Raw genomic sequence first — 25288 nt, 5'->3', positions numbered from 1 at the left:
GATTTTCTTTGTTTTGGAAAGAGGCACTGTTTGGTTTCTATGACAACAGAGATAAAAAAGCGGAAAGAAATATACCTGGTTAATTTGTTGATCATTTTAGGGAAATTTCATATTAACAAAGCCAAATTTAGTCATTCTAAACCTTCTTTTATTGCCTTTGGTAAGGAAACGGAACAGTACATCAAAACCATCTGTGTTTCCAATAATAAGAAAGCTGCTAAAACTATTTAGTTATGCTGTAATTTTAATGTTTTTATTTAAAACTCTCCCTGGCTCTACACTTCACTATTGTAATTTGTTTTAATATAAAGACTGTTTCCTTGGTCCCACTGTTTGTATTGTAAAAGTTTGAATAAAGATTAAAAAAAAAAAAAAAAAGCTTCAGACTCGCTCTGCTCTCCGATTGGTTCATACGTGAGCTCTCTCCGTTCTGTGATTGGTCAGCCATCTACTCCTGCTCTGATTGGTCCATCCGTGTCCCTCATCGAATTGTTCCGACCAGAAACACAAGCGTCCCCCACACGCTTGTTGCACCTGATACTGATTCATATTCAAAAACGTATTTTTCGGAAAATCCCGACTCCAAAGAGGATGACTAAGTGATACGCTTCAGGCGGAAGCTATACTCATTTATAAAGGTACGTTTAATGGTTCGTTTTCATACCTATCCTGGGATGACGCGCCTGCTCATTGGCTAACATGTTAGCTGGTGTCGCTAGCTGTTGTTAGCTATGTATAATTCATCACTGTTATCCGCTAAAACGCTCTATTTTCTCTGATAAAGGTATCTCATGTACAGTGGATTTCGTTATTCACCAAGTATGCACTTGCATATTTATAAACTACACCCGTGTTGGCGCCGCGTTCCTTGTTAAGCTCGCATTAGTAGAATTGGAGGATGCTTTTCAACCACGAATGATACTATTTGTGTTTTCCTGCAAGTTTTTAATATAATCTAGTATCATCCTGTGCTTATATATGTATGCTTTTAACATAAATTGCTTTCAGATGGAACCAAAATACCATTGATTTAGTTGTTTAATCTGTTTCCATCGTGTCTCGCACAATTCAAAGTTTAACTTGAGGACGCAATGCTCTATTAAGGAGCTTAAATTTAAGTATATCAGGAGAAGGTTTATTCCTTGATGCATAGTATCAGTTATTTTTTGTTTTATTGCCCTTCATGTTGGTTGTCTGTTAGGGCTTATTCTGCTGTGAATTACACAATGAATGCATGCCGTTTGTTTAAACAATCCTTAGTGTTAACTGAATTTGCAGGTTAGATCCTAATTATTGAAGGAGTAGATCATTGAATCTGGGCCATCTCCGTTTTATTTCCCCGTGGTTTTTAATGATTTTCTTTCAACATCAAGAAAAAAACTCTCAACAATAACATTTAAGACACAATTCAGCTCACACGCATCTTCAAAACTTCACATTTACACATACAAACAGGAGCACCCACACACTGTGTGTGTGTGCGTGTGCGTGTGTGTGTGCGTGTGCGTGTGTGTGTCTGATTATTTATATATAAATAATCAGAAAATTAAGCCGACAATCAAAACCATTTGCATTGACTTTGTTTTGTGATTTCATAAAGTGGAAATGTGCAAAACAATACATGATTAAAAACTTGGTAACATATGAAACGCATACCAAAAGATAGCTTCAATAGCTCCATTGTTTTCAACATTTCTGCCATTTTTGTACACATGTAAATCATTTCAGTGCGTTGCTGAGTGCTCAGAGAAACATTTCTGGAAAGAAAAGAAAAAAGACGCAAAAACAATGCCTTTTCACTTGAAAATCAAAATCTGTGACCACTCTATCATTGTATGACAACAGAAAGCTGCTACACGACTGCCATACAATCTTCAATGCTATTGTATCTGACTGAAAAAGTAACAAAAATGTCCCCAGAAAAGGAAAAACTGATATATTTTTTTGTGTTTCGCCTTTCTGTCTGCAGCCATGTCTTTCCATCAGGATCGTGTGAGAGGGGGTGCCCCCCCAGGCCAGCACGGCTCCCCTCAGAACTATCGCAGCAGCAGCCAGAAGCCGCCCCCTTCTCAGCCCCCCGTCCCGCCGTACCACTACAACCCACAGGCCCCCCCCAGCGGCTCAGGTTACCACGGGCACGGTGGCTACCTGTCCCCTCACTGCGACTTCATGCAGTACCCTCCTCCCGCCCCCTCGCAGACCCCCGGCTCCCTGAGCCAGTGCCCGCTGCGCCCTCCTTTTCTCAAGCCCCCCAACCGACAAGGCTTCCCCGAGCCACCACCCAACTTCCCGCCCCCACCTCTACCGAGCCCCACCAGCGGCTCTGCCCTGGGGGCCCAAGTGCCCGCCCAGAACGCCTACAACCCCTACATGATGCCTCCGGTTCCCCCACCGCCGATGCCCCACCCCAACATTCCACCTCCCATGTCCTCTCAGTCTATGAGCTACCACCCTGCGTACTCCATGAATTACCCCCCGCACCCGCCTTTCCCCCCTCCCCCATTCAACCCCGGGTATACCCAGAACCCCGGACCCTTCTCCCCAGACCACGGCGTCCGGCATGGGGGGCAGTACAAGTACGAGAAGCCCCCGGACAGCAGGAGGTCTCCGGAGAGGGGCTATCGCCATGACGACCACAGGCAGAAGTGCTACGGCTACGGCGGCCACAGCGACCGGCACAAGATGGAGTTTCCAGGCGAGAGGAAGGACCGGGGGCGGAGCCTGGACAGGCGGGGCCGGCCGGAGGGGGGCCGTTATCGTTCCGAGTACGACCGAGGGAGGAGCCCCCCCAGACACAGGAGCAGAGACCGAAGCAGGTACGTACTGCGCTATCAAAGTGAAGCAGGAACATGATGGCTCTTCTTCTTCTTCTTCTTGTTCTTGTTTTTCTGCTTCTAATAAATCTGTGTTCATCCACAGAGATCGGCATCGACACAGAGACACTCGGCGGTCCCAGTCGCCTGACAAGTATAGAAAGAGACCTCGAAGGTACATCATCCATCCATCCATCCATCCATCCATCTGTCTTACGTTATCCGATCTCAGCTGAATGGGGGCAAAGGCAGGAGAGATCAAACATCAAAACTCCCGCATAAGCTGTCGCTATCTCAGTAAAACCTCTTTATTTAACGTATTAGTTTTATGCTTACAGGAATGTTTCTAAAGTTATTCAACTGAGCAGAATTTAGTTGAGAACTTAAAAAAAAATCCAATCCCATTACAGTTTATTATTTCAACCTTTTTTATATATATTTCTGTCTGAAATACTGACTCAAAAAATAGCTAAGGCTTTCACTTCCTGGTATAAAAGCTTTACGTCTGCAAATTTAGTCATATATCCCATGCATATGATATGGATATACTTGCATCCAATTTATCTATAGACATGGATTTAATTTGCACCATTAATGATACTAAAGCTAACTCTCATTCAGCTTTACCCTTAAAACTGACATAACTGCATTCATGTGAAGGTTAATGGTACTTTATTGCCTATTGTCCAACAGGGGGCAGTGTTGTGCCACAATGGGCATTAATGTTATACTTACAGCAGGGGAGGGATAATTTATCGAAAATGATTTATTGTAGATCTCTGATTTTACACAGCATGTAAGTATTACATTTTTTTTTTTTTATCTTGAAACAGCCTCATTAATGCAGTATTTTGTAGTAATTCTGATTGGTAGTCATTTATTCATGTGTGGAAATTCGCTTGTCGGCCACAGTGTATGGCAGTAGGGGCCACATGTGATGCACGGCCTGCAGGTTGTCCATCTCTGATCTCTGATCAGTCAGCAAAAATAAGCTTTTCATGGACATTCATCATTTGGATGATTATTCTCATGAAATAGTTAGAATCTTTATTGGAAACTAAAAATGTGCTGAAAAGATCCAAAAAGTCAGAGAACTGACACAATGAAAGAGCGAGAATGAAATTTAAATGCGGAACGTCGGCGACAAAGAGGCCGTTAATGAGATTGAAGAGAAATGGAATTTTTTAGAAAAAGTACTTTTTGTGCAGAAAGGAAAAAAAAAAGAAGAATTGAACAACCCTCTTGAGGTTGACTCTTTCCCTTTTGCGTCGCAGCCGCTCCTCGAGCAGAGATCGGAAGCGCGGCCGCTGGGAGGACGAGAAGGACCGGCGGTCCGAGAGCTCGTCGGGGCCGAGCCGGGAGCGCAGCTACTCCTCGTCCGTCCGGAGCCGGGAGCCCGACGAGGCCGCCGACGAGCGGGAGAAGGAACGGGAGAAGGAGCGAGGGGACGAGGAGAAGGAGAAGGAGGAGGAGGAGCTGCTGAAGCCGGCCTGGATCCGCTGTACACATGCAGAGAACTTCTATTCCAACGACCCCATGGACCAAGTGGTACCGTTTCCTCTTCTGTACTCCATTTACATGCACCAGCCACAACATTACGACCACCCAGCGGCGCCTCGTTCTCTCTTTTCATGTGTCAGAAGCAGCTCCTCTATCCTCTGCAAGTTTAAAGCCCACATTTCACAATAAAATTGTAGAACTTTGTAATCTGCACTGGACTTTTTGATGTCCATCACTGTCACCTTGTCTGCAATATGCATTTCATATTCATTTATTCTGTGCAGTGATAACATCATCTTTGGCATATTTCCAATCACTACCAACATTATCAATTAAGAATATAAAATATTGTTACAGATGTTCTCTCATTATTCATAATTTTTTGCTACTTTTTTTTATTACTGGCTGCTCTCTGCTGTATCAAATACAAATTTCATAGTTGTGCGACAAATAAAGGATTATCTTTAAGGAATATCTTAAAGAAAAACTCTTCACAATGAAAAAACACTCAGGTTAGCTAAAAAAAATTCAAAAATAAATATTTTTACCTTTCAATATGAAGAAAGTTTTGAGAAGACATTGATAAAATATCAATTTGCTTAGTTCCTGTTTCGCAATTGGTTCATGTGTTGTGTTTAATAATATAATAAATGCTACATTATCACCATTTAAATCACCTCACATGACTGAACAATGTAAAAATGTCTGGTCGATGATTTGATTTAGTTTCTGAGTCCATTTAATTAAAAGAAAACCAAGCACACAATGTTGAGCCACTCGATGTCACTGCATGACCACAGAATGCTGCTACAGTACCAGAATATGAAATAAAAGTGATAAAAGGTGCAGCAGAAGCCAAAGACGGCACTTGGATAATTGTATTTATCTGATCAGTAAATATGACACACGTCAGGATGTTTGATGTTTCTGTGAAGACGTTCCTCTACATTTGCCTTTTAGGCAGAGATGAACTACTTTTATCACAATAGGTTCATCCTCACTACGAGATTACGGTCAATTTGAATGTGCACATTTAGTGTAAAATATTCTTTAGACTACCTGCAGATGATTCCATGAAAAGGATTAACCATATGTTGATCATTTTAATCCAAACTGATTTTTTTTTGATAGTTTTACATTTAAATAAACCAAGAAATATCCTTAATTTGCATTTCAGCTTTAAATGAGCATTCTTTATACATGTGAAACAAATTATTTGACATTCCTGGAAATCGGTTTGTGGGCCTTATATAATGAAGGGGGGGGGGGGCAACGAGTGGGTCATCTGCTCCAGTCTGTCCTGTACAATCAGAACTAAACACAACTCCGACTCGACTGGACTAACTTGCTAAATTGGACAGATGAATATTTCTCCAGAGGTCAAGCAAAAACCAGCTCTCCAATCCTAAAGAGAAAACATGCATCCTCTTTTTGTCTTTGCTGTATGCATCCTTTTAAATGAGTTTATGTGAATGTTTGTGGAGACAGTGAGGATGATGTGCAACAAAGGCCTCGTGCTGGACTGTGAGCGGAGGGATTACACGCTCTGAATGCCGCGTGACTTTTCACCGGGTGAAACACAAAAAGTAGCGGAGCTTCTTTATTCTGCTCACAGCAGCCAGTCTATTAGCGGGGCTCTTAATGTCGAAGCGAGACCTTGGGCGTCGTAACAAAGTCACAAATCGACTGAAGAGATATGAAGGCAGAATTAGGTCATTAAAAGAGACAATTATTTATTATTAGGCTATCAACCCTCACAGAAATTGCAGTGATCCGAGTGCAAATGCAATTCTGGGTCCTCCCCCCCCCCCCCCCCTTTCTTCTACTGAGCGGCTGACGCTAACACCCCGCCTGTCACAGCCATGAAAAGACTAAATCGGCTCCGTCTCAACCTTTACAATCACTTTAGTTTTACTGAGGGACGGGTCAGCCGTCTGGCAGAGGTTGCAGGAAGAAAGGCGACGGGTAAAAGGTCGGAGCGACGCCGTCCCAGAGATCCAAACGTTTTGAAGGGGCCACGGCGGGGATTTGGGAAGGTTTTGACCGAGTGTCTCGTCACCGAGGCCCCGTTTAATCCACGACATTTTCAAGCGAGGACGGAAAAGTTTCTTTGGCTGTTGGGCGCGACGGGACAACCGTGCTCTGAGCCGCTGAAAATGCAACTTTTTGAACTGTTTACGTACTTTTGTCATCCCCGACCTGTGTGCGTTTCAGGGGGAATCCACCGTCGTGGGCACCAGTAAACTGAGGGACCTGTACGAGCGCTTCGAGGAAGAGCTGGGGAGACGCCAGGAGCGGGCCAAGGAGGCGCGGCCCAAATGGGATCCTCCCAAAACCAAGCTGGACGAGGATCCAGGTGATGAAGTGGGAAAGAGAACAACCACACAACTTTTTGATCTGTTGAACATACCGGCACGTTGTGTTTATATTAATTGCTTGATTTACATTTGATCATTTATCACAGAACGCAGACAGTTTCTATAACGATATAAAGGAAGTAGTAACAAAGTAGAGCCGTTGAAGGTTATGAGATGCCGTCATACGTGAGGAAATGGCAAAGGTAGGAAAGAAGTTGATCTGGATGCACATTTGTGAAAGAGTGATACATTTGTAAGTGCCAAAAAAAAAAAATCAAAGAGAATATATTGAGAACAAATGAACAAGGTAAAAATCACTTTGAGGAGCATGTTGACAAACAGGAAGATGATGACTTAAAAAAAAAAAAGGCAACAACAACAATGATGATAAAGGAGAAGCAAAGAAAGAAAGAACTGTATGAAAAAGATGGTGCCAAAAACAAAGAAAGGGACTCTGACAAAGAATAAGAGTGACGATAACCGTGAAGAAAAGGGCTCCAAAGTAGACGGTGCAGACAAAAGACAAAGATCAAAATGAGACACAAGAAGTTGAAGAAAGAAACAGACGGCCGAGTACAAAAAAGAAAGCGTAATGAGAAGATGAAGGACACGACGTTGACGGTGAACAGGAAGGCAGTAAAAGACAAAAATGAAGAAGACAAATTCAACAATAAGGAAAATAAAGGAGAGGAGACAAAGAGCAGGTTGAATAAGCATGACTAAGAATGACTGGAGACCGAATTGTGCTCTTCTTATATCAGTTGGTCCGTGTGTTCCAGATGTTATGCTTCCCTTACTTTTTATGCCAAACAAAACATCCCCTAGAGGGCAGTGTGGAGTCATTCTATCAATTGTTCTTTATAGGCTCTTTGTTTCGATGCCTGGACGAGGTAATGTTCTACATTTGCTCGTGTCCACGCAAACATCCACACAGTCTCTCGTCCGACATTGCGCTCGTCACACTTGCTGCACAGCGCTGCCCCCACAGGTCACCAGTGGTATTACTTTGTTCTACGCGTCCGTGAGCTCCCTGAAGACCATACCAAATTGGGCAAGTAATGGAACGCACACCACGGACGGAAGGTGCTGTTTGAATTGTGTCAAACATGTTTTGGCCTCAAAACGACGGACGGTTTACCTCAAGGTGACAAAATTAAGAAAAAGTAGAAGACAAATGCGACGATGAAGCTCCCAACACACTGTATGACGAGACAACATTTACATGGAGCTAAAAGATAAAATGCAAGGTATTCAAAAGCGTATTTTGAATTTGCCTTTGAAAACGACGCTCATTTTTAGTCGTTTTCACTCATTACATCCCTTCAGTGTTCTTCCTGTCACATGCGACTGCAGTGATGTACACAAACGGGCTGTTATTAAAAGACCACCACCTCCTACCCTCCAGGACAGCAGAAGAAAGAACGCCAATCGGACGAGCAGCCAGGATGGAGCCAGTGAAAAGCTCTATGAACCAATAAACGGCATGATTTCAATCAATCGCTGATTGAATCCTCGATTGGAACTTGTGTCTATCGCTCCAGGTCAAACGTCGTCACCTTTACAAGCTTGTTCTTGACTGACGCAGCCACTACAATCAACAGCACACTCATCTGTTGATAAGCTTCTGTCACTGAACACTTGGTGTCTTCCCAGCAGTGCGGCGGGGCGAGGAAGAGATTAAGTCAAATGTTTATGATCTTTTCTGCGGGCCCGTCTGCCGGATCGCGTGTTTCCGCACTGCAATAATATAAATCTCACTCGGGGAGATCTAATTTGTTAAATATTGGGCTCCGGGCGCCGACTTCACAATCCAGTACTCCAGTTAAAGAAAAGTGCTGATAAGAACTGAAGGCTTTCCTTAGCCAAGAGCCACAAACCGTTCAGCTGAGTTGGTAATTATCATCCCCGGTTTGGTGTGAGGTTACGTCTCTGTACGGGAAAAAAAAAAAAAAGGAAGAGCGAAAGAAAGGACGAGTGCCAGATGTCAACATTGGCTCTTTTAATCTCTTTAAAGCTGCACTTGGCATGAAAAGGAGGAATCCCAATGAAGGGGAGGGGGGAGGGGTGCTTAAACAATGAATTCAGCAGCGGTACGTCACACTAAAGTGTTTGTTTGCCTCCAGAAACATTTAAGTAAATGCAAATTATGTAACGGATCTGGAACTTTGCGGTGTCATCAGCACAGCCGGGCGATTATTCCTCTGGCAGAGCCTGAGCGCACACACACTCTGAAAGCATCTTGACAGACCGCCTTAGCCAGACTTTGTGTTGGGTACTACTTTGCGAGCGGCTCAGCTGAGCAGCGATCGAGGGGAAGTTGGGGGGGTGAGCTTAAATGCTCAACCAGCTCTCTGCCTGAGGTTTTTTTTTTTTTAGTCATCAACTCTCTGGTAAAGGTCTACGATTAAAGGCCCGGTTGCTCCCTTGCTTTCAGACGACAGCAGCAGCGACTCGGAGTGCGAGTCCGAGGGAGAAGGGAGCACCTGCTCCAGCAGCTCCGACTCCGAGGTGTTCGACGTCATCGCCGAGATCAAGAGGAAGAAGGCTCACCCCGACCGGCTGCACGAGGAGCTGTGGTACAACGACCACGGACAGGTTGGTGACCTTCAGCAAGTCCAGTCGGTCCAACGGCGTGTCGGCCGGGAGCGTCGTTCCGTGACGTTGTTTTCTGTTTACACGACGGCGCTTTCAAGTGAAAACTCGAAACATTCGTTGCTTTTTGGGTGTCAGTTGCTCAGTGTGTTTTTGTGGAGATTGCAGGAATTCTGCGACCGTAGTGAATAGTTCTGCACATGCACAAGTAGATCAACTTTTGCCTCCGGAGTGTCAGGACTCAGAACAAAGTTCTTTAACTAGTGGTCTGGCATGCTTACTACATCATTTACAGCATTTACCTGGTTTGAAAAGATTGCTGTGAAATAAAAATACAAACATTTTGTATTTTCACTTGTTGAAACTGTCACTGGGTGAACTGGGGAATATGCTACTTTTTTTTTACAGAAGGTTACTACAGCAACCATAACGAGAACATTGCTGCCTGAATGGTTCCGTTTCTAATCAATTATTATTTTGGAAACAGTTTAGAAACAGCAGGTCATGCTTTGAGAGTTTTGGATTTTGGAAAAGCGAAAAACAATCGGCGCGAACGGATGATCAAACATTTGCCACATTTAAATCTGGGACAAGACTCCAAATGAAAGAACAAACCTTGAAGAACTCCGATTCAGACTTTTTCCCCCCATTTGATTGTGAAGTAATGAAACAATCAAACAGTCGCAGTGATAAATGTATAAAAGCTTTTATAATAAATGCATAGTTTTAGTTTGTGATCACGAGTTCTGGGGGGGTAAATGCCCTACATGTGAAAGAGAACCAGACGGACCACTTCTTGTCTGTGTCAGCCTATTTAAAACAGTGCTACAATTAAGTCTAACACATTTACCTGATAACCCAAATAAATGCCATAGTTCATTTAAAAGAAATTGGCACCTCCTTAAGATTGTCTATAATCCCATGCAATAATAGCACCTTGATTTACTCCCACATTTGAACCATCTTTTTGTCATTAATGTGCTAATTAGCAATTTTAAATGGGAGCATTTTGACTTCAATTCACTTAAAGTGGGAAACGAAGTTGCCGATATACATTGTGAAGGAGGCAAAGTGAATTTAAATGTCATTAAAGAGGTTGGACTGTGGTAATCCTGTAGTCCACATTGTGCATCGGAGTTACTTAAACTATCGAACAACAAAAGCTGCATTTTAGCCCCAAATCTACACAGAAGATGATAAACGTTGCGCAGAGGCATCACAAAGAGCACTTCTGTGCTTTCTTTGGTCCCGTCGAGTGAAAGGGAGCTGCGGAAGAGTGCTGACTCTGCAGTCTTTTCTTTCTCTTTTTTAAAGTGGCCGAGCAGATCAGATGCTTCAGCAGCTCGTTGGGCTAATAGCTCTTTAATGAGCCCGACAGTCAGCGAGCTGCAGATGTATATTGAGGCTGGAGCTCCATCACTTCTGAATGTGTGTGTGTTTAAGAGCAGAAAAGCACCGTCGTAGAATCTCCCAGCAGCGGTCAGCGGGGGTCACGGAACAGACAGCATCCATAACGGGCATAAAGATGAGCTCCGGGCTCATCCCAACAGTTTACAGCGATTTTAGTGCAAACATTTACGAGGCTGTTTGAGCCCGTTGCTCGGCGGCAGTGAAAGATCGGAGCGCGGCGGCGGCAGGCCCCGTGTCCCATCAGCCGTCAGACTTCTAATAACAATTTAAGCATGACTTAATGTCGAACGGTGTCTGTAATGGTAACAATCCTTCACGTTAATTAAAGCGGCTGTGATTTACCCTCGCGTGAGATCGCAATGAATTGTTGGTCCCTGTTTATATGAAGTTTTCAAGTCGGGAGCAACCGAAACTAACGGCTCCCAAGGTGGAACTTTTCTAACTAATGCCGTTGTTGTCATTGCTTGTATAACTTGGGGTGAAGTTTAATCTGTAAAGCTTTGTCGTTTTAGCTTTTCTTAGCCTAAATGTGTGAACTTGAGTCATTCAGTTCTTTCTTTTTGAGAGTTTTAGGAGTTAGTGGGAGTCTTTGATCCAACCTAATTTATAACTTCCAGAGTCGTTCAAATACCTTTTGTGTTCCGCAAGAATTGAATCAGTCGTTCTTGTACTGTTGAACAAAGGGGGGGAAAGTACCTTGAATGTGTGTAAATCAGAGTCGTGTTCAGAGGACAGATCTTTCACAGGGATGATGATAAATACATAACGGGGGCCCCGCCGTAGCACGGAGGACGAGCTCCAGCTGGAAACTCTAAGAAATAAAGGTCAGGGCTGTGCGGTTTGGTTTCGGAGACGTGTGATGCGGAGCGGCGTCTGTGCGTGTCGTACACGGCTCCTGTCTGATTCCCGTATTTTCTTTCTGTCCAGATGAATGATGGTCCCCTGTGTAAGTGCAGTGCCAAGGCCAGACGTACAGGGATCCGCCACAGCATCTACCCAGGGGAGGAGGTATGACACGCCGTGAATAAATCACCCTTTTCATAACCTTGAAGCGGTGCCACGCCACGGCGGAGGATGAGGGGAAGGTGGGGACGGGCATCATCCCAGCCTGCTTGAATGTATTCTTCACAGAGGAGCTTTTTTTTCCCCTTCTTCCCTCTCCCCCTCCTCCATTACATTTGAAGGCACAAGTCGGATTGCATCAACTTAAAGAGTTGAATGATGACATAACACATGTGAGGATGTGACAGAGGTTCTTGCTCCCAGTGAATCATCAAGTCCCACATACTGAGATCTCACTTTTTCTTTTTTTTATGACTCACTCCCTCTCATTATGGAGCAATAACTCCCACCTGGATTGATCAAACTGGTTACTTTGAATCCGGGTCCATAGGAACTCGCTTCTTAATTGCACATAGTCGTCAGGACGTTTCTCACTTCTCCCGTCCCACGATTGTTAGTTTGAGCCCCCCCCCCCCCCTACAGTCTGCGTCGGAGCCAAAACAAACGAGCCTCGTACACCGTCGTTCATCCATTAGTCCACTAATTGCCCGTTTCTTCTCGACTGACCCGGAATCTGTTTTTATAAGTTGATATTGTATATTCGAAGGCGCCGTCACACTCATTAAAGACCGTCAATTAAGTTTTTACTAATCAGCCATGGCAGGAGTTCATTAACTGGTGTACTTAAAGAAATGTCCATAGGGACTCTGTGGAGCGGAAACAAAGTGATTTTCCAATTAAATCCAACAACTAGTGACTGGTAACAATCCTCTTCTATTCAACTTTATCTATATAGAACCAAATAGTAATTTCCGGGTGTTTTTTTACAGAGAGAACCCCAACAAATCTCTTATATGGATAGAATTGGAATGAAGCCGTTTAGATGGTTTATAACACAACGATCACAAAAGGGAGAAACTCCTTCTTTTTACACAAATTTAAACGAATTATAATTTTTCGGATGAGTTGAACTTATAATTACTTAATAATAATTCACTATCCCAACAAGAACTTCCTGCTCGATAGCTACTACCTTAGTTAGCGGTAGCTCAACAGACTACGTACAACTCCTTTGCTAACAAAAACCTCTTTTAGGGGATCTTAAGATTCCATCTACTGAAGCTGAATATAATTCAGCCATCATGAAAATCTTTCCGGAAAAAACTGGTGATGGGGTTAAAATCATTTTTGAAAAATGACTTGGAACTACTAATAATGAAACAAATCAGTCGAAAGCATAAGACATAGGATAGTGAAAATGTCGGCTTGAATCTTTGCATATTTTTGGTTCGGTAATTTATCGCTGACGCAGCAGTTTCCTCTGATCTCCTATCAGATTTGTGTGTTTTGTGTGTCCGCCGTTGAGTTTGCGTGTCTTTTCCAGCCGGTGAAACAATGCCGCGGAATGAACAACAACTCCGGCAAACTCTTCCACTACAGGATCACCGTCTCACCTCCGACAAACTTCCTGGTAGGAGTCTGTGTGTTATCAAACTGTAAAAAAAAAGAACGAAAAAAACCCAGCAGAATTAATGCGGACGTATCGATTCTAAATCTGAATCTGGTTTCCTGTTCCAGACCGACAGGCCGACGGTGATCGAGTACGACGATCACGAATACCTATTCGAAGGCTTCTCCCTGTTCTCCCACATGCCGCTCACGAACGTAAGCTTCCCTTTGTCCCATCAGTCATGGATCACCGTGTCACCGCTTTCCTCGCTTCTGCTCCTGTTTGCTCGCAGTCGTCTGTTTACTCGCTCTGTGCTTGCAGTTGCTTCCACGCTGTGTCACATTGAGCTTTCACTATTTTATCTGTTGTCGTCGTGTTGATCCTCACAGAGGTGAAACAAAGGAGGATCTTTAATGTTTCCCGCTCCTCTGCCGGCATTTCATCTTGAAGGAGTTGTTTAGTACTTGACTGTGTGCGTCTTTAGCACAAAGTGAGCTTCATCCTGTGCGAGTCTTCAATAAACACCAGAAGAAAACAGAGGGGGTATTTACTGACAAACCTTCAGATCCATCCACCCTTCAACCTATCTAACAAACCATCTTACCACCCTACCAATCTCTCTCTTGCACTCTCACTTTGATTTCTACCTTCTATATACCTACCTACCTACCTACCTACCCACCTACCCACCCACCTACTTACCTACCTACCCACCTACCCACCCACCTACCTACCCACCTACCCACCTACCCACCTACCCACCTACCCACCTACCTACCTACCCACCTACCCATCGTCCTATCAATCCGCCCACCTACCCTCTTACCCATCTCTGCATACACTCACCCCTCTACCTATCAAATCTTTCGAACAACTCATCTCTCTACCACTCCACCTCCCTATTCTGTTTCCCACTTACCTAGCAATTGATCTTTTTACCAACCAACCAACCAACCAACCAACCAACACTTGTATGAGTCATCCCAATGATGTTATACCCGGTTGCCCCGCTTTAACTGGGCTGACCTTGTCACATAGTTCTTCTTGCCTCGTTTTTGAAGGCCGGTTTGAAAAAGAAATGAAAGAGCATCATCCTCTGTAGCTGTTTCAACCGCACCCGAGGAGCAAGTTTAAAGAGGGCAAGGACTCGACGGGGGGAATCACCAAACCCTGTTTCTAGAAAGATCTCTTCAAAGCCCGGCTATTTCTCAGTCTTGATACGCGCGCGTGTTTCCCCACCCACATGTTCGAATAATAGAGCGCTCGGTCAATATCCGCCGAGCTTGAAAAGAGCCCCGAGGATTAGCGACGATTTGAACTGGATAATTTAAACGGGCCTTGTTAAAAGCCGGGGGTAAACGCTCAGTGGCGGCACGCGGAGGGGGGATTAGGAAGCTGGGAGCGTGCTCACATTAGCCCCCCGCTAGTTAGCCGCTGAGATGGGCAGGAATGAGCGCGGCTCCCAGGTTAATCTCCTAAAACGGACCCCCGCGCTCCCACAACAAAGGGCGTGCAACTGGGGAGATTAAACGCAGAGGAGACGGCTTATCTGTTTACAGAGATTTTGCCAGATTCATTTTCAAGGGGCGCGCGTGCGTGCGTTCGTGCGTTCGTGCGTGCGCGATAAACCAACACGTTCATCGGGAAGTTAAAAAGTTATTTTGAATCTCTTGGCAAGTCACCGGAAATGTTTCTCGTGTCTTTTTGTCATTTTAAATGTGCTTGTTGGTTAAGAAAATTTAAAGTTTTCTAATATTTTGAGATACTCTGCTTTAAGCTTTCATGACTGCGGCCGTCCAGAACTTGCAAGAAGGCCTGTGCAGGGACGGGGAGATGAATTTAATTAAAAAAAATAAATAAATGAAAGGTGGAATAGGGAGTTGGGGTGGAGGTCGGGGGGGCAGTTTGCCCTGTCCCCCACTCATCCTCCACTGCCTGCCTGGTTGGGCCCCTCTTTCTCTCTTTCTCTTTATTATTATTTAATTTCATTACATTTGTGTATAGACCTTTCACGGTTAATGTATTTATCTGTTTTTCTTTCTTTCTGCCGTTGATTATCTTTTTTTTCTTCTTCTCTTTAATATTTCTTCCTCTCCCTTCCAGTTATTGCATGCACACAGGATTTGTAAATATCGTTTTGACTTGTTTTCAGCATCTTACACTGATGTCATTGTCTTGTCTTGAATGTATGTTGCAAAATACAAAAAGAGGTCGACATTTCATTCACCTTGGTGCACATTAATAAGACCGCAAGTATGCTATTTATTTACATTGAAAACAAATGAAACAGAAAAAAAGCTTTCATGACTTATAAGTTAGAGGTATAAGAATAAAATAAAAAAAAAATCTGGATATCATGTTTGATAATTCAAAAATGTATCATTGTTTTAATCACATCATGGGAAATGTTTTTTTTAATTTTATCATTTATTTAACATGCATTTGTTTACTATTTTACTGATAATACATATTACTGTAAATTTGATATTTTTGTCAAGTTTTGCACATTTTTTTATTCTGTATTTTATTTGTTTTAAATTGTGTTTTTTTACTTTAATATATTGAAAAAAAACACTTATAAATTAAGTTAAATAATGACTTATTTTAGGCATTGATCTGCATTTTAACCTTTATCTCTTTATATAGACATTTATATATCATATTTTAAGTTTTCTAAGACATTGATTCGTTAGAAATGTTTAAAATATCATTTGAACACTTCTCAGAGCTTTTGTAATAATTTTTCCTTTTCATCTACAGTTTTATTAGTATTGTTTTTGTCTTTTTATGTCAATATTTCCTCTCTAGAGCATTTTAATTTATTCTAACTTGCATGAAAAGTGTTGCAATAAAAGCAGATGGTTTTGTACCTCATCCACCGTGCAAATTGTGATATTTCAGGAGGATTTTCAGTGCTTTTACTGAGTTTTCCTTGAAAAGCTGTAACCTCTGTCTAATGAGCGGGCCTGTCCTTTCTTCTCCCCGTCCTCTCCTCATCACAGATTCCATTGTGCCGTGTGATCCGCTTCAACATAGATTACACCATTCACTTCATAGAGGAGATGACACCGGAGGTCAGTGAAAGCCGGCTTTATCTGGCAGCTCCCTCTCACCTCGTTTTGTTTTTATCTCCCGACGCCGGAGCGCACCTCTGTTAATCCTTTCAGAAGAGGGAGAAGCCGTTCCTTTTGACCTGCTGGAGTCGATGGTATCGATACAGTGGCTTATGCGATACAGTTACAGAGCTGGATTTACTTATCCGTCGCATCTACAGTACATTAAGGCGCTCTCGGTGAGAGTTCCTGTCTAAATCTGCTTCTGCTGTAAGTTTGAACTGTTGTTTCTCTCTCCAGAACTACTGCGTCCAAGGCCTGGAGCTCTTCGGCACCTACCTGTTCCAGGATATTCTGGAGCTGTACGACTGGAACCTGACGGGTACGAGGCACAAAAAAAAAAGTTAACTATATTTAGGTTATTTGAGAACTTTACAGCTCACCTCAGTAACCAGGTTCAGAAGTGTTCACCCGACTGTCCGTCTATGTTTCGGCTTGGAGGCCGCCATTGTTGTTATTGTTCCTCGACTTGTGCATCTGCAGAACTATTGGTGCGCATATGCATGCACGGTGTTTATGAAAAGCTCCACTTTACCATGTTTCGTGTCGGAGCGTTTTTTGAAAAGTTCCATATTGGAAGCCGTTTTAAAATGGTTGCGTTTTCAGTAGCTCTGAGCACTGTGATCATGTAAACCAGGGCTGTCCCAGCTCGGTTCTAGAGGGCCGGTGTCCTGCAGCTTTTAGCTCTCTCCCAGTTGCAGCACACCTGATTCAAATGAAGGGCTCGTTATTGGGCTTTTTCACAACCTTGGTGATGACATCATCATTAGATTCAGGTATGCTGAAGTAGTGAGAGAACTAAAACGTTCCGGGTTTTCCGCGGGAACTGCAAAAGTTGTGGATGATACCGAAATAACCGTGCCAAGTGGTCAGGATTGTTCCTCACCCTTCCGTTGGGGTAGCCAGCACTACAGAACGGGTCTGATCAGGAGGAGTAAAATGCAGCCGTCTGCCGATTGGTCAGTGATTAATGATAAGTGATAAATTAGTACTGTCAAAGTTTTAACCTGCTTGTTGCACGTTATGACATATTAAAAGTCTGTACAACCCATAGCTGTGGCATTAGCCGTCCTTAAAAAGCTGTTACCTTTCCTTGATACGATCTACATTTCATTCGCAAGTCAGTTTCTTTTAATTAGCACTGACATCCAGATTATAGAGCATTAGCGTGCTTGTCACTGATAGTAATTAGTAACTGTTATTATTTTTAAATATCTTTCCTCTTTGTTAGAATTAGCCAAAAGTTGTTATTGTAACGCTTACTGTTGCACTGAATTAAAGCCACATTGCTTACAAACAAGCTCTCAACAGCCACATATAATCCCAAACTCTTTGTCACATTAGCATTAGCCTTTATTCACAGAAGCTGTGATTAGCATTAGCATTCATCTATAGTGGCTGTGATTAGCATTAGCTTGTATCCACAGTAGATTTGGCTAGCATTAGCATTGGCCATTATCCACAGTAGCTTTGACTATCACTAGCTTTAGCATTAATCCACAGCAGCTGTGATTAGCATTAGATTTATCCACAGCAGCTATGGTTAGCATTGGCGTTAGCAGCCTTAAAGAGAAATTGGCTTCGTTTTCTTGAAGCTTTCAGTATATTTGTCATTTATTTCGTCCACCAAAGGCGTAACAAAATCACGGGTATCTATTTAGCTGTATGTCTGTTACCAAGATTACGTCAAAACTACTGCATGGATTGAGTCCAAAGTTTCACCACATATAGATATTAGGCCTGGGAAGAGTCCATTCAAATTTGGAGGTGAGCGGGATTTTATTTTATAGGCATTTAAGGATTATGTCAAAACTCTATAAACCTTTGGCAGATGTCAGAAATCTGATTGCTCTTGTTTTCACGTCGAAAAGATGCTAACATCTAAATTTAAGCGCATCTTATTTCTGCTTCCCATCCACGTACATTATTGCTTTGATAGATCATTTTCCTTTTTCCAAATACACGTCAGTGGTTAACACTTAACAAAGATTTACCACTTGTAACTTTTTTTATCTTATGTTTAAATTTATTAAGACATCTTGTCATTTTCATATTATCACAGAGCGATATTGCATTTTTAATAAGCAGTGTTAAAAGCACAAGGTCAGAATCGAGTGTACAGGACATCTGTTGGACTAATAATGAGCACAGAAGCGGGCCTGCACCAATATCTAATCATATTAATGTGAATACAGCCCCACAGTCATTACACACATATAGAATATTTTAAATATTAAACATCTTATTTCATTAAAAACCGTGCGTTCCTTTTTTTTCCCTCTTCCCTCCTCAGCTCTCAATAATTGAAAGATTGAATTTTAATTAATCACTGCAGTCCAACAATCCATGCTTGTTATTCCAACCGTGCATTTCCAGTTATATTTAATCATTTAAAAAATGCTCTCCAGTGCAGAAATGATGTGAAGAACAAACATAAAATGTGTTCTGTGTTGCAGGTCCTGATCCCGATGACGAGTCCTCTGGATGCCAGCGCTTTCATTTCATGCCCCGCTTTGTTCGCTTCTTACCTGGTAGGACTCCACACATCTCTCCCTTCCCCGTGGTGCTCCACCGAGGGGCCGTGAAGAAGCAGAATAACTCACGAGTGCAAAGAATTTTGCATGTGGAACGTAACTCCACTTGGCTTTTGTTCATGTCAAGTTTTACTGATATCTACGTGCAGAAAAACTCCGTTGAGTTTATTTCCAGGTTGTATGTTCATTATACATGTACAATATGATGTTATTCATGACGGATCTCATGCATTTTATTCCATTTAGCTGCAACGATTGGACATTTTAATGACCACATCCAGGTCTATAATAGTGAGTAAACTATTGTTGCCTCTAAGGCATGACATGACAGCGTTTCAGAAAACGTTTAAACATGTCAATGTGAATAGGTTTTAAAGGAATACTTAAGCCATTTGTCATTTGAAGCTTGTTCCATGAAAAAGAAACTGCTGGCTCAGCTGGCAACAGAAGAAATGCCTCATTTTTATCACTTTAATTAACTGATCCATGCGGATTAATCTCTCAAGTAGTTGCTGCCACAAAGTAGAGGTGTGACAGTAAAGCAATACTCTTTTAGATATTGTTCCCAACACTTCCAAGATCTACCACAGTGCTACTTAGCATTATGAAGACGATATACACAGTATGGGAGATCGAGCCATGTCAGTCTACACTGAGGGACAATACAACCTGATTGAGATTTTTTGTTATTAGCAATAGGAGCATAGTTTGATAATGAAGGTAGAGACAGTTGGTCTACATAAAAGATAAACAAAGTTATGGTTCCATGCCTTGTGCATTAATGCTCTACATTTCAATATATTTCACCAAAGATAGATGGATCTTGAAGCACAAAGACAGTTACAATCATCTGCTAAAGGGTATTTGATCGCGTTACATATCGTAATCGTGATATTTGACGAGATCATTACAATATCGCCTTGATTTCGTCCAGCAATAGAAAATGGACTTTTAGAGATCCTCATTGGCAGACACACATAAACCTCATCAAACATACTCGTACCTACACACATGCAAAGTGGTGCTGCACAGTGTATTGCAAATGTATTGCAATAGCAACAATATATATATACGAAAGACTGTTTCCATGTACTACTTGTATAAATATATATATAAATGTCTTTTTAATAGTGTCACAAAAAATTGGGTCATTAAATAATGAAATAATTCACAGAGACTGTTTAAGACATTAACATCACCAACTCTTGTTAGTAAGGTTAAGGTGAAAATAATTGTTAAAAACATACATTTATAATCATGGAGACCTTATTGAGAGGTCTCAAGTAATTTGAAGCAAATTATAAGTCATGGTGCTCATTCGTTGATACTTTGTAACATTTTAGTGGCATTGAATGGACGTGCAGCTTGGATCATGGTGTCACACAGAATTAGTATTTTATATATCAGTAGATATTAAATACTAATCAGCTATTTAAAATGAATGGAACTCAGAGATATTCTTGTTTTCAGTCCTTTCTAAAAAAAAAAAAATTGTGCCAGTTTCGAGGCTTAGTTTAGCCTTTGTTCCACGTTTTACCGCAATCTTAAAAATACTTGTCATTAACAATAGTTGAACTCTGTATCCGTCCCCTTTCTTTATTTTGTCGTCTCTCAAATTTCTAAATCATCTCTTTAATCCAAAAAGCTAACAGATTAACCTTTAAATGAACAAAATCACATGATCTTGTATCTACTTTCCTAATATTTAAAGAATTGTCTCAAGGAAAAGTAGTTCAAATGTGGCTGATGTGACCTGCAAACTGTTGCATTGTGGGACGTTTCTGATGGTGTTCCTCTTTGCTGCACATGATGGCGCTGGTGCACCGTCGGCTCGCCGCACCAGATTTGATCCCTTTATTTATTTATTTAGCGATGACAGCCCTGCCACCTACCTCCTTTTCCCCATCAGAAAACAATTTCTCTCCCAGCTCTCCCAATTTAGACGGCCGCGAGCACTTATCCGCCTCTTTTGCAAAAGAAGCTGTGTTTTGCGGCGCAATCTGCGGAGGGAATCAGCGAGTCACATGGGGGGGGGGGGGGGGGTGGGGTGGGCGTGATGATGATGGTGTGCTTGAAAGTTACAGTCAGAGACTGTGTGCTTTTCTTAATGCATCTGAGAGGGCAGCAGATCCATGTGTGTGTGTGTGTGTGTGTCCAGCCCAGCACTCCTAAATGGGGGGTCAATCAATTTTGCATGAGTGTGTATTAAGCTGACTCTATTTGACCTGGTTGATTGCGTTGCCTGTGCACGGCTGTGTTTCCGTGTGTGTATTTCTGATTCTGTAATACAGATTGGAATGCTATTACATTACATGCACGCCATTATGTGCCGCCACTTATCCCTGTGAACCTCGCACCAGTGCCACCTGTGCGTTTCCTCATCAATGCCATTGCGATGCAGGGAGACATTTTTCACACTGTGTATAAAAGACAGGAAACAAAAAGTGAGAGTTGACAGAGGTAAGGCAGGTTCCATGTATTTAAAAAAAAACATTTCCTTCAGTTGTGTTGACTCTCTTGTGTTCAGATGGGGGGAAGGAGGTGCTGTCCATGCACCAGGTGCTGTTCTACCTGCTCCGCAGCAGCAAGCCGCTGGTCCCCGAGGAGGAGATCGCAGACATGCTGCAGTGGGAGGAGCTGGAGTGGCAGAAGTACGCCGAGGAGTGCAAGGGCATGATCGTCACCAACCCGGGCATGGTAAGGCCTCGCGCGTCCCGCCCGTTATACCCCGTCACCTAACCCCTCACCTCCAACGCCATTTGCACTCCCGAAAGGCTTTGCCTTTAAGTCTCGGTGAAGTTGGTTAACCTTCCTGCCTGGCCCCCCCCCCCCACCACATTTATTTTTTGAAAATTTTTTAAAGGATGTGCAGTAATTGTGTCTGGATAAAGGTGAAGATGTCATCGCCAGCTAAAAGGTTGCATATGAACAGTGAATATGCTTGTGTAACCTTTGGTGTGGGTGAGTTATTGAGTCAACTGCTCCTCCCGGCAGGACGAATTGTTGCTGTCAGGGTTTGCAGAGTGGGTGTATAATAGTCTTCCATCCCTCGACTCCAGTTAAAGATTACACTGCCAGTCAAACTAAGTCCATTAAAAAGGTCATATATTGAGCTTTACCTTGGTTTTTTGGGTTTTTTTTTTGAAATGCTGAAATTCCAGCATTATGCATGAATAGATTGATTCCCATGTTCTGGATTTTCAACATTTCATCTGATATGAAGACGTGGAATTTATTGGAAATAGTTACTATTTTAAGCCCGAATGTAAGGATTTTGGATATTAAAGTGATGTAAAACAGAAAAATATTTTCTAAATAGTAAATTTATTTTTTTTAACGCAAACCAAAGCCAAAGTGTTGTCAGGCACTGTTGGATCTGGATAAGATGATCGAATAAAGAATGGATGGATGTGGATACATTTAGGAAATCTTCTCAGAATGCTCAAATCTGCAAGTCTGTTTGGTTCTGCTACGTCCATAAGGAGTGGCAAACCTAAAAATCAGACCAAAACAGTAATTTTGTATGAAGACAATGTCATATTGTCCAAAATGACCATTCCCAGTGGCTTCTACTTGAGCTTTATCCTTTCATGGGTTATTCAAACCCTCTTTATTTAACACTTTCAGAAACCTGTAGTGCTGTATTGTTGTTTAAAAAATCATCAAAACATAATAGGTCTCCTAAATTCCATCTTTTTGAACCCGTTTCTTGGGACGAAGACGTTTCAGATCTGCAGGATTAAGTTGAAAAAATGGCGGAGCTGTTGCTCAGTGATCAATACAATGTGCTTTTCCAGGCAGGCACCCCCCCCCCCCCCCCCTCTTAATCTGTACACGCCCTCATTCTGTGGGAGTCCCACCCTTTGTGTTATGCCAAGGTCACCTGCTACTTCACACTAAAATGTCCAATCCAATCCCAGCACGCTCCGCCATTATTCCTCGCTGCTGGTCGGTGCTCACACGAGGCCACCAAGTGTCACCGACCTTCAATGTGTTGTGGCACTTCCCAGTGCAGACACATCAACGGCAGAGGCTAAACGGCCTGAATTCGCATTATTTAGCCCCGTACCCGTCGGGACTGTAAACAGGTTACGATCATCAAGCCAATCACAGAGTTTTTCTCCCCCCCCCCCCCCAAAAAAAATGGCAGAATCCGAGTGGAGCAGTGGAGGTCGGCCTCTCGCTCTGAAATCCCAAGTTTGTGTGCAGGCGTGCTCGGCTAATGTCAAGGTGAGCCCGAGCCTCGAGCCATCTGCCGCGCAGATCAGCGTGCCTTATGTCGCAGCCCCCTTTCCTCTGATCTCGCAAAACGCCTGACAGGCTAGCCGGGGTTTGGGAGTCAGCCGAGGATGTGTTGCTTGTCAATCTCCTCCCCAATAACAGCGTCTCTCCGACATCACTTCGTCATTGTTGTGCTCGTTCTACAAGTAAAAAAAAAAAAAGAGAGAGAGAGAGAGAAAACCTGAGGCCTCACGTTTTTACCCCCTGTGACAGATGACCCTCGTGGCGTGGCTTATTTTTTTGTTTTTATCTCACACAGCAGCAGCAGGTGATTGAACAATGGCTGCCTTGTAGCGACGTTTACGCTGTCACCTGACTTCTGCTTCTTCTTCTGCTTCTTCTTCTTCTTCGTGACCCCCCGATAGAAACCGAGCTCGGTGCGAATCGACCAACTGGACAGAGAGCAGTTCAACCCGGAGGTCATCACCTTCCCCATCATCGTTCACTTCGGGATCCGTCCGGCTCAGCTCAGCTACGCCGGCGACCCTCAGTAAGTCTTCAACGCAGACCCACGAATCAAACAAACCCCCCCCTCCGATGTGTACCGGCTCCCTCGCTCCCACCCCTGCTCATTCAACCGTCGCTCTCCCGGGGGCGCCGCAGTGCCGGAACCGCTCGTGTCGTATGTCGAAGGAAAACAAGGTAGACGTGAAGACGAGTACAAGGATGAGGGAGCGGGAGTGGCATGACATTTTCCCGTGCGTCGTCACGGGTCCCGGGTCTCCGTCGGGCGCCTCCCGCAGCGGGAGCCGCTCTGGTTTACGTCTCGTGAATAATAATGCGACATGCACGCGCCACAGCGCTGCGGCGGGGAATACTGTACGCTGCCGCTGCATAATTAACCACAGCGCTGCACTGCCTCATGAAAGCCGCGGCCTTTCAAGGCGATCAAAGGGACACGGCGACGCCGCGTCCAGCACCAATCCGAAGTCGATGCGGTTTTCCTCTAAATCTGAACCTGTGGGCGCCGCTCGGTCGAAATGACAACCGTCAGGAGGGGGGGGGGGATGGAAGCGATGAAGACGCAAACAAGAGAACGATCATTATGAAATCCATTTAGGCAGAACTAGTTCGCTTCCTCCCTATCGCCTAATGTCCCCTTCTCCCCCGGCGCTATATTTTAGCCGTCTGTCCACCGAGCTCTTTCATCCCCGTTGCGCCCTGCTGCCATGTCAAACTTCTCAAAGCAGCAGACAACGACAAATTTATGGATGGACTGGGACATCATTAGCTGATGTAGAAACGAGTAGTAAGAGACCAGCAGAAAGGATTTCCTTACCGCCGCTAATGATGCGTGTAGAGAGGGCAGGAGTCGGTGTTGATTGCGGCGGCAGCAATGCCACAGAGAGGGCGCCTCGAACGCCACGGCAGCAGCAGCGGGAGCGGCAGCATATATTAACCCGAGGAGACTGAAGAAGCTGTGTTGTCTTCCTCCCGTCACACTGCCCACCGGACACGCTCGCGTTCAGGGCCGCCACTCGAGCTCCTGCGGCTCCATCACAACCACTGAGGCACGAATGATGACATGTCAGAGGTCAGGGAATGTAAAGGAGAGGCAGCTGGGAAGGAAGGGCCGACAAACACAGGAAGCACAGGGAGGAATCATAAATAAGTGGAGGAAAAGGTATACAAAAAAAAAAAAGTGCGAATGAAGAAGAAACATCCCCCTTTTTAGGTGCACTTCTTCAAGTGGCCTCACTCTTGCATGCTCCTTTCAACACTGTCGCATTCATGCCTCAATGACACGTGGATTCACAGTGGCAGACTCTCTCGTCACTCATGGGCTTGAAGCTTAGCACATCATTTACATACTGCGCTCCGATTGGCCGAGTTTCTTTTCCCTTCCCGGCTCTGCCGCTGTACCGTCACACTGCTTCAGTACATCGCTCTCTCACACAAACCCTGGTAGCTCGTTGCGCTCACGCTGGACAAAAGCTAAAGACCTTCTTCCTCTTTTTGTTAAAAATCCATTCTTGAAAGAAGCAGAAAAGAGCAACAGTGTGCAGTCGGGCTGTCAAACACATTTGAGTTCAGGGGACACATACTGCCCAATTTCATCTTAAGTGGGCCGGACCAGTAAGACGGTTCTGAAGTTCACAAGTCTACAGCGTCGTGTTGTGTCCGCTACTGTAAAGTAATTTGTTTATTATGTCAACGTTTTCTTAGAGATGTGTACAATTCACTTGGTGGCTTGGCGGACTGGGTTAAGGCCGCTTATGGGCCCGTTTGACACCCC

At 43.6% G+C, this 25288-nt stretch overlaps 1 protein-coding gene across 1 annotated transcript in view; it reads left to right on the top strand.

Moving 5' to 3' along the window:
• Positions 1-499: 499 nt before the first annotated feature.
• drosha (drosha ribonuclease III) overlaps positions 500-25288 on the top strand; it is a 127483-nt gene continuing 102694 nt past the window's right edge. The window contains exons 1-14 of the mRNA XM_080515355.1: positions 500-638; positions 1970-2816; positions 2920-2988; positions 4088-4361; positions 6528-6669; positions 9105-9265; positions 11600-11680; positions 13059-13145; positions 13253-13339; positions 16127-16198; positions 16478-16559; positions 18694-18768; positions 21299-21468; positions 23418-23542. Of these exons, the coding sequence (XP_080371481.1) occupies positions 1972-2816; positions 2920-2988; positions 4088-4361; positions 6528-6669; positions 9105-9265; positions 11600-11680; positions 13059-13145; positions 13253-13339; positions 16127-16198; positions 16478-16559; positions 18694-18768; positions 21299-21468; positions 23418-23542 (2270 nt within the window). The 5' untranslated portion in view covers positions 500-638; positions 1970-1971. The remainder of the gene's footprint in view (positions 639-1969; positions 2817-2919; positions 2989-4087; positions 4362-6527; positions 6670-9104; positions 9266-11599; positions 11681-13058; positions 13146-13252; positions 13340-16126; positions 16199-16477; positions 16560-18693; positions 18769-21298; positions 21469-23417; positions 23543-25288) is intronic.

This window comes from Blennius ocellaris (assembly GCF_963422515.1).
Source record: "Blennius ocellaris genome assembly, chromosome: 19".
Taxonomy (NCBI): domain Eukaryota; kingdom Metazoa; phylum Chordata; class Actinopteri; order Blenniiformes; family Blenniidae; genus Blennius; species Blennius ocellaris.
The sequence above is the reverse complement of the archived record's forward strand: the minus strand, read 5'-3'. Positions and strand labels throughout refer to the sequence as shown.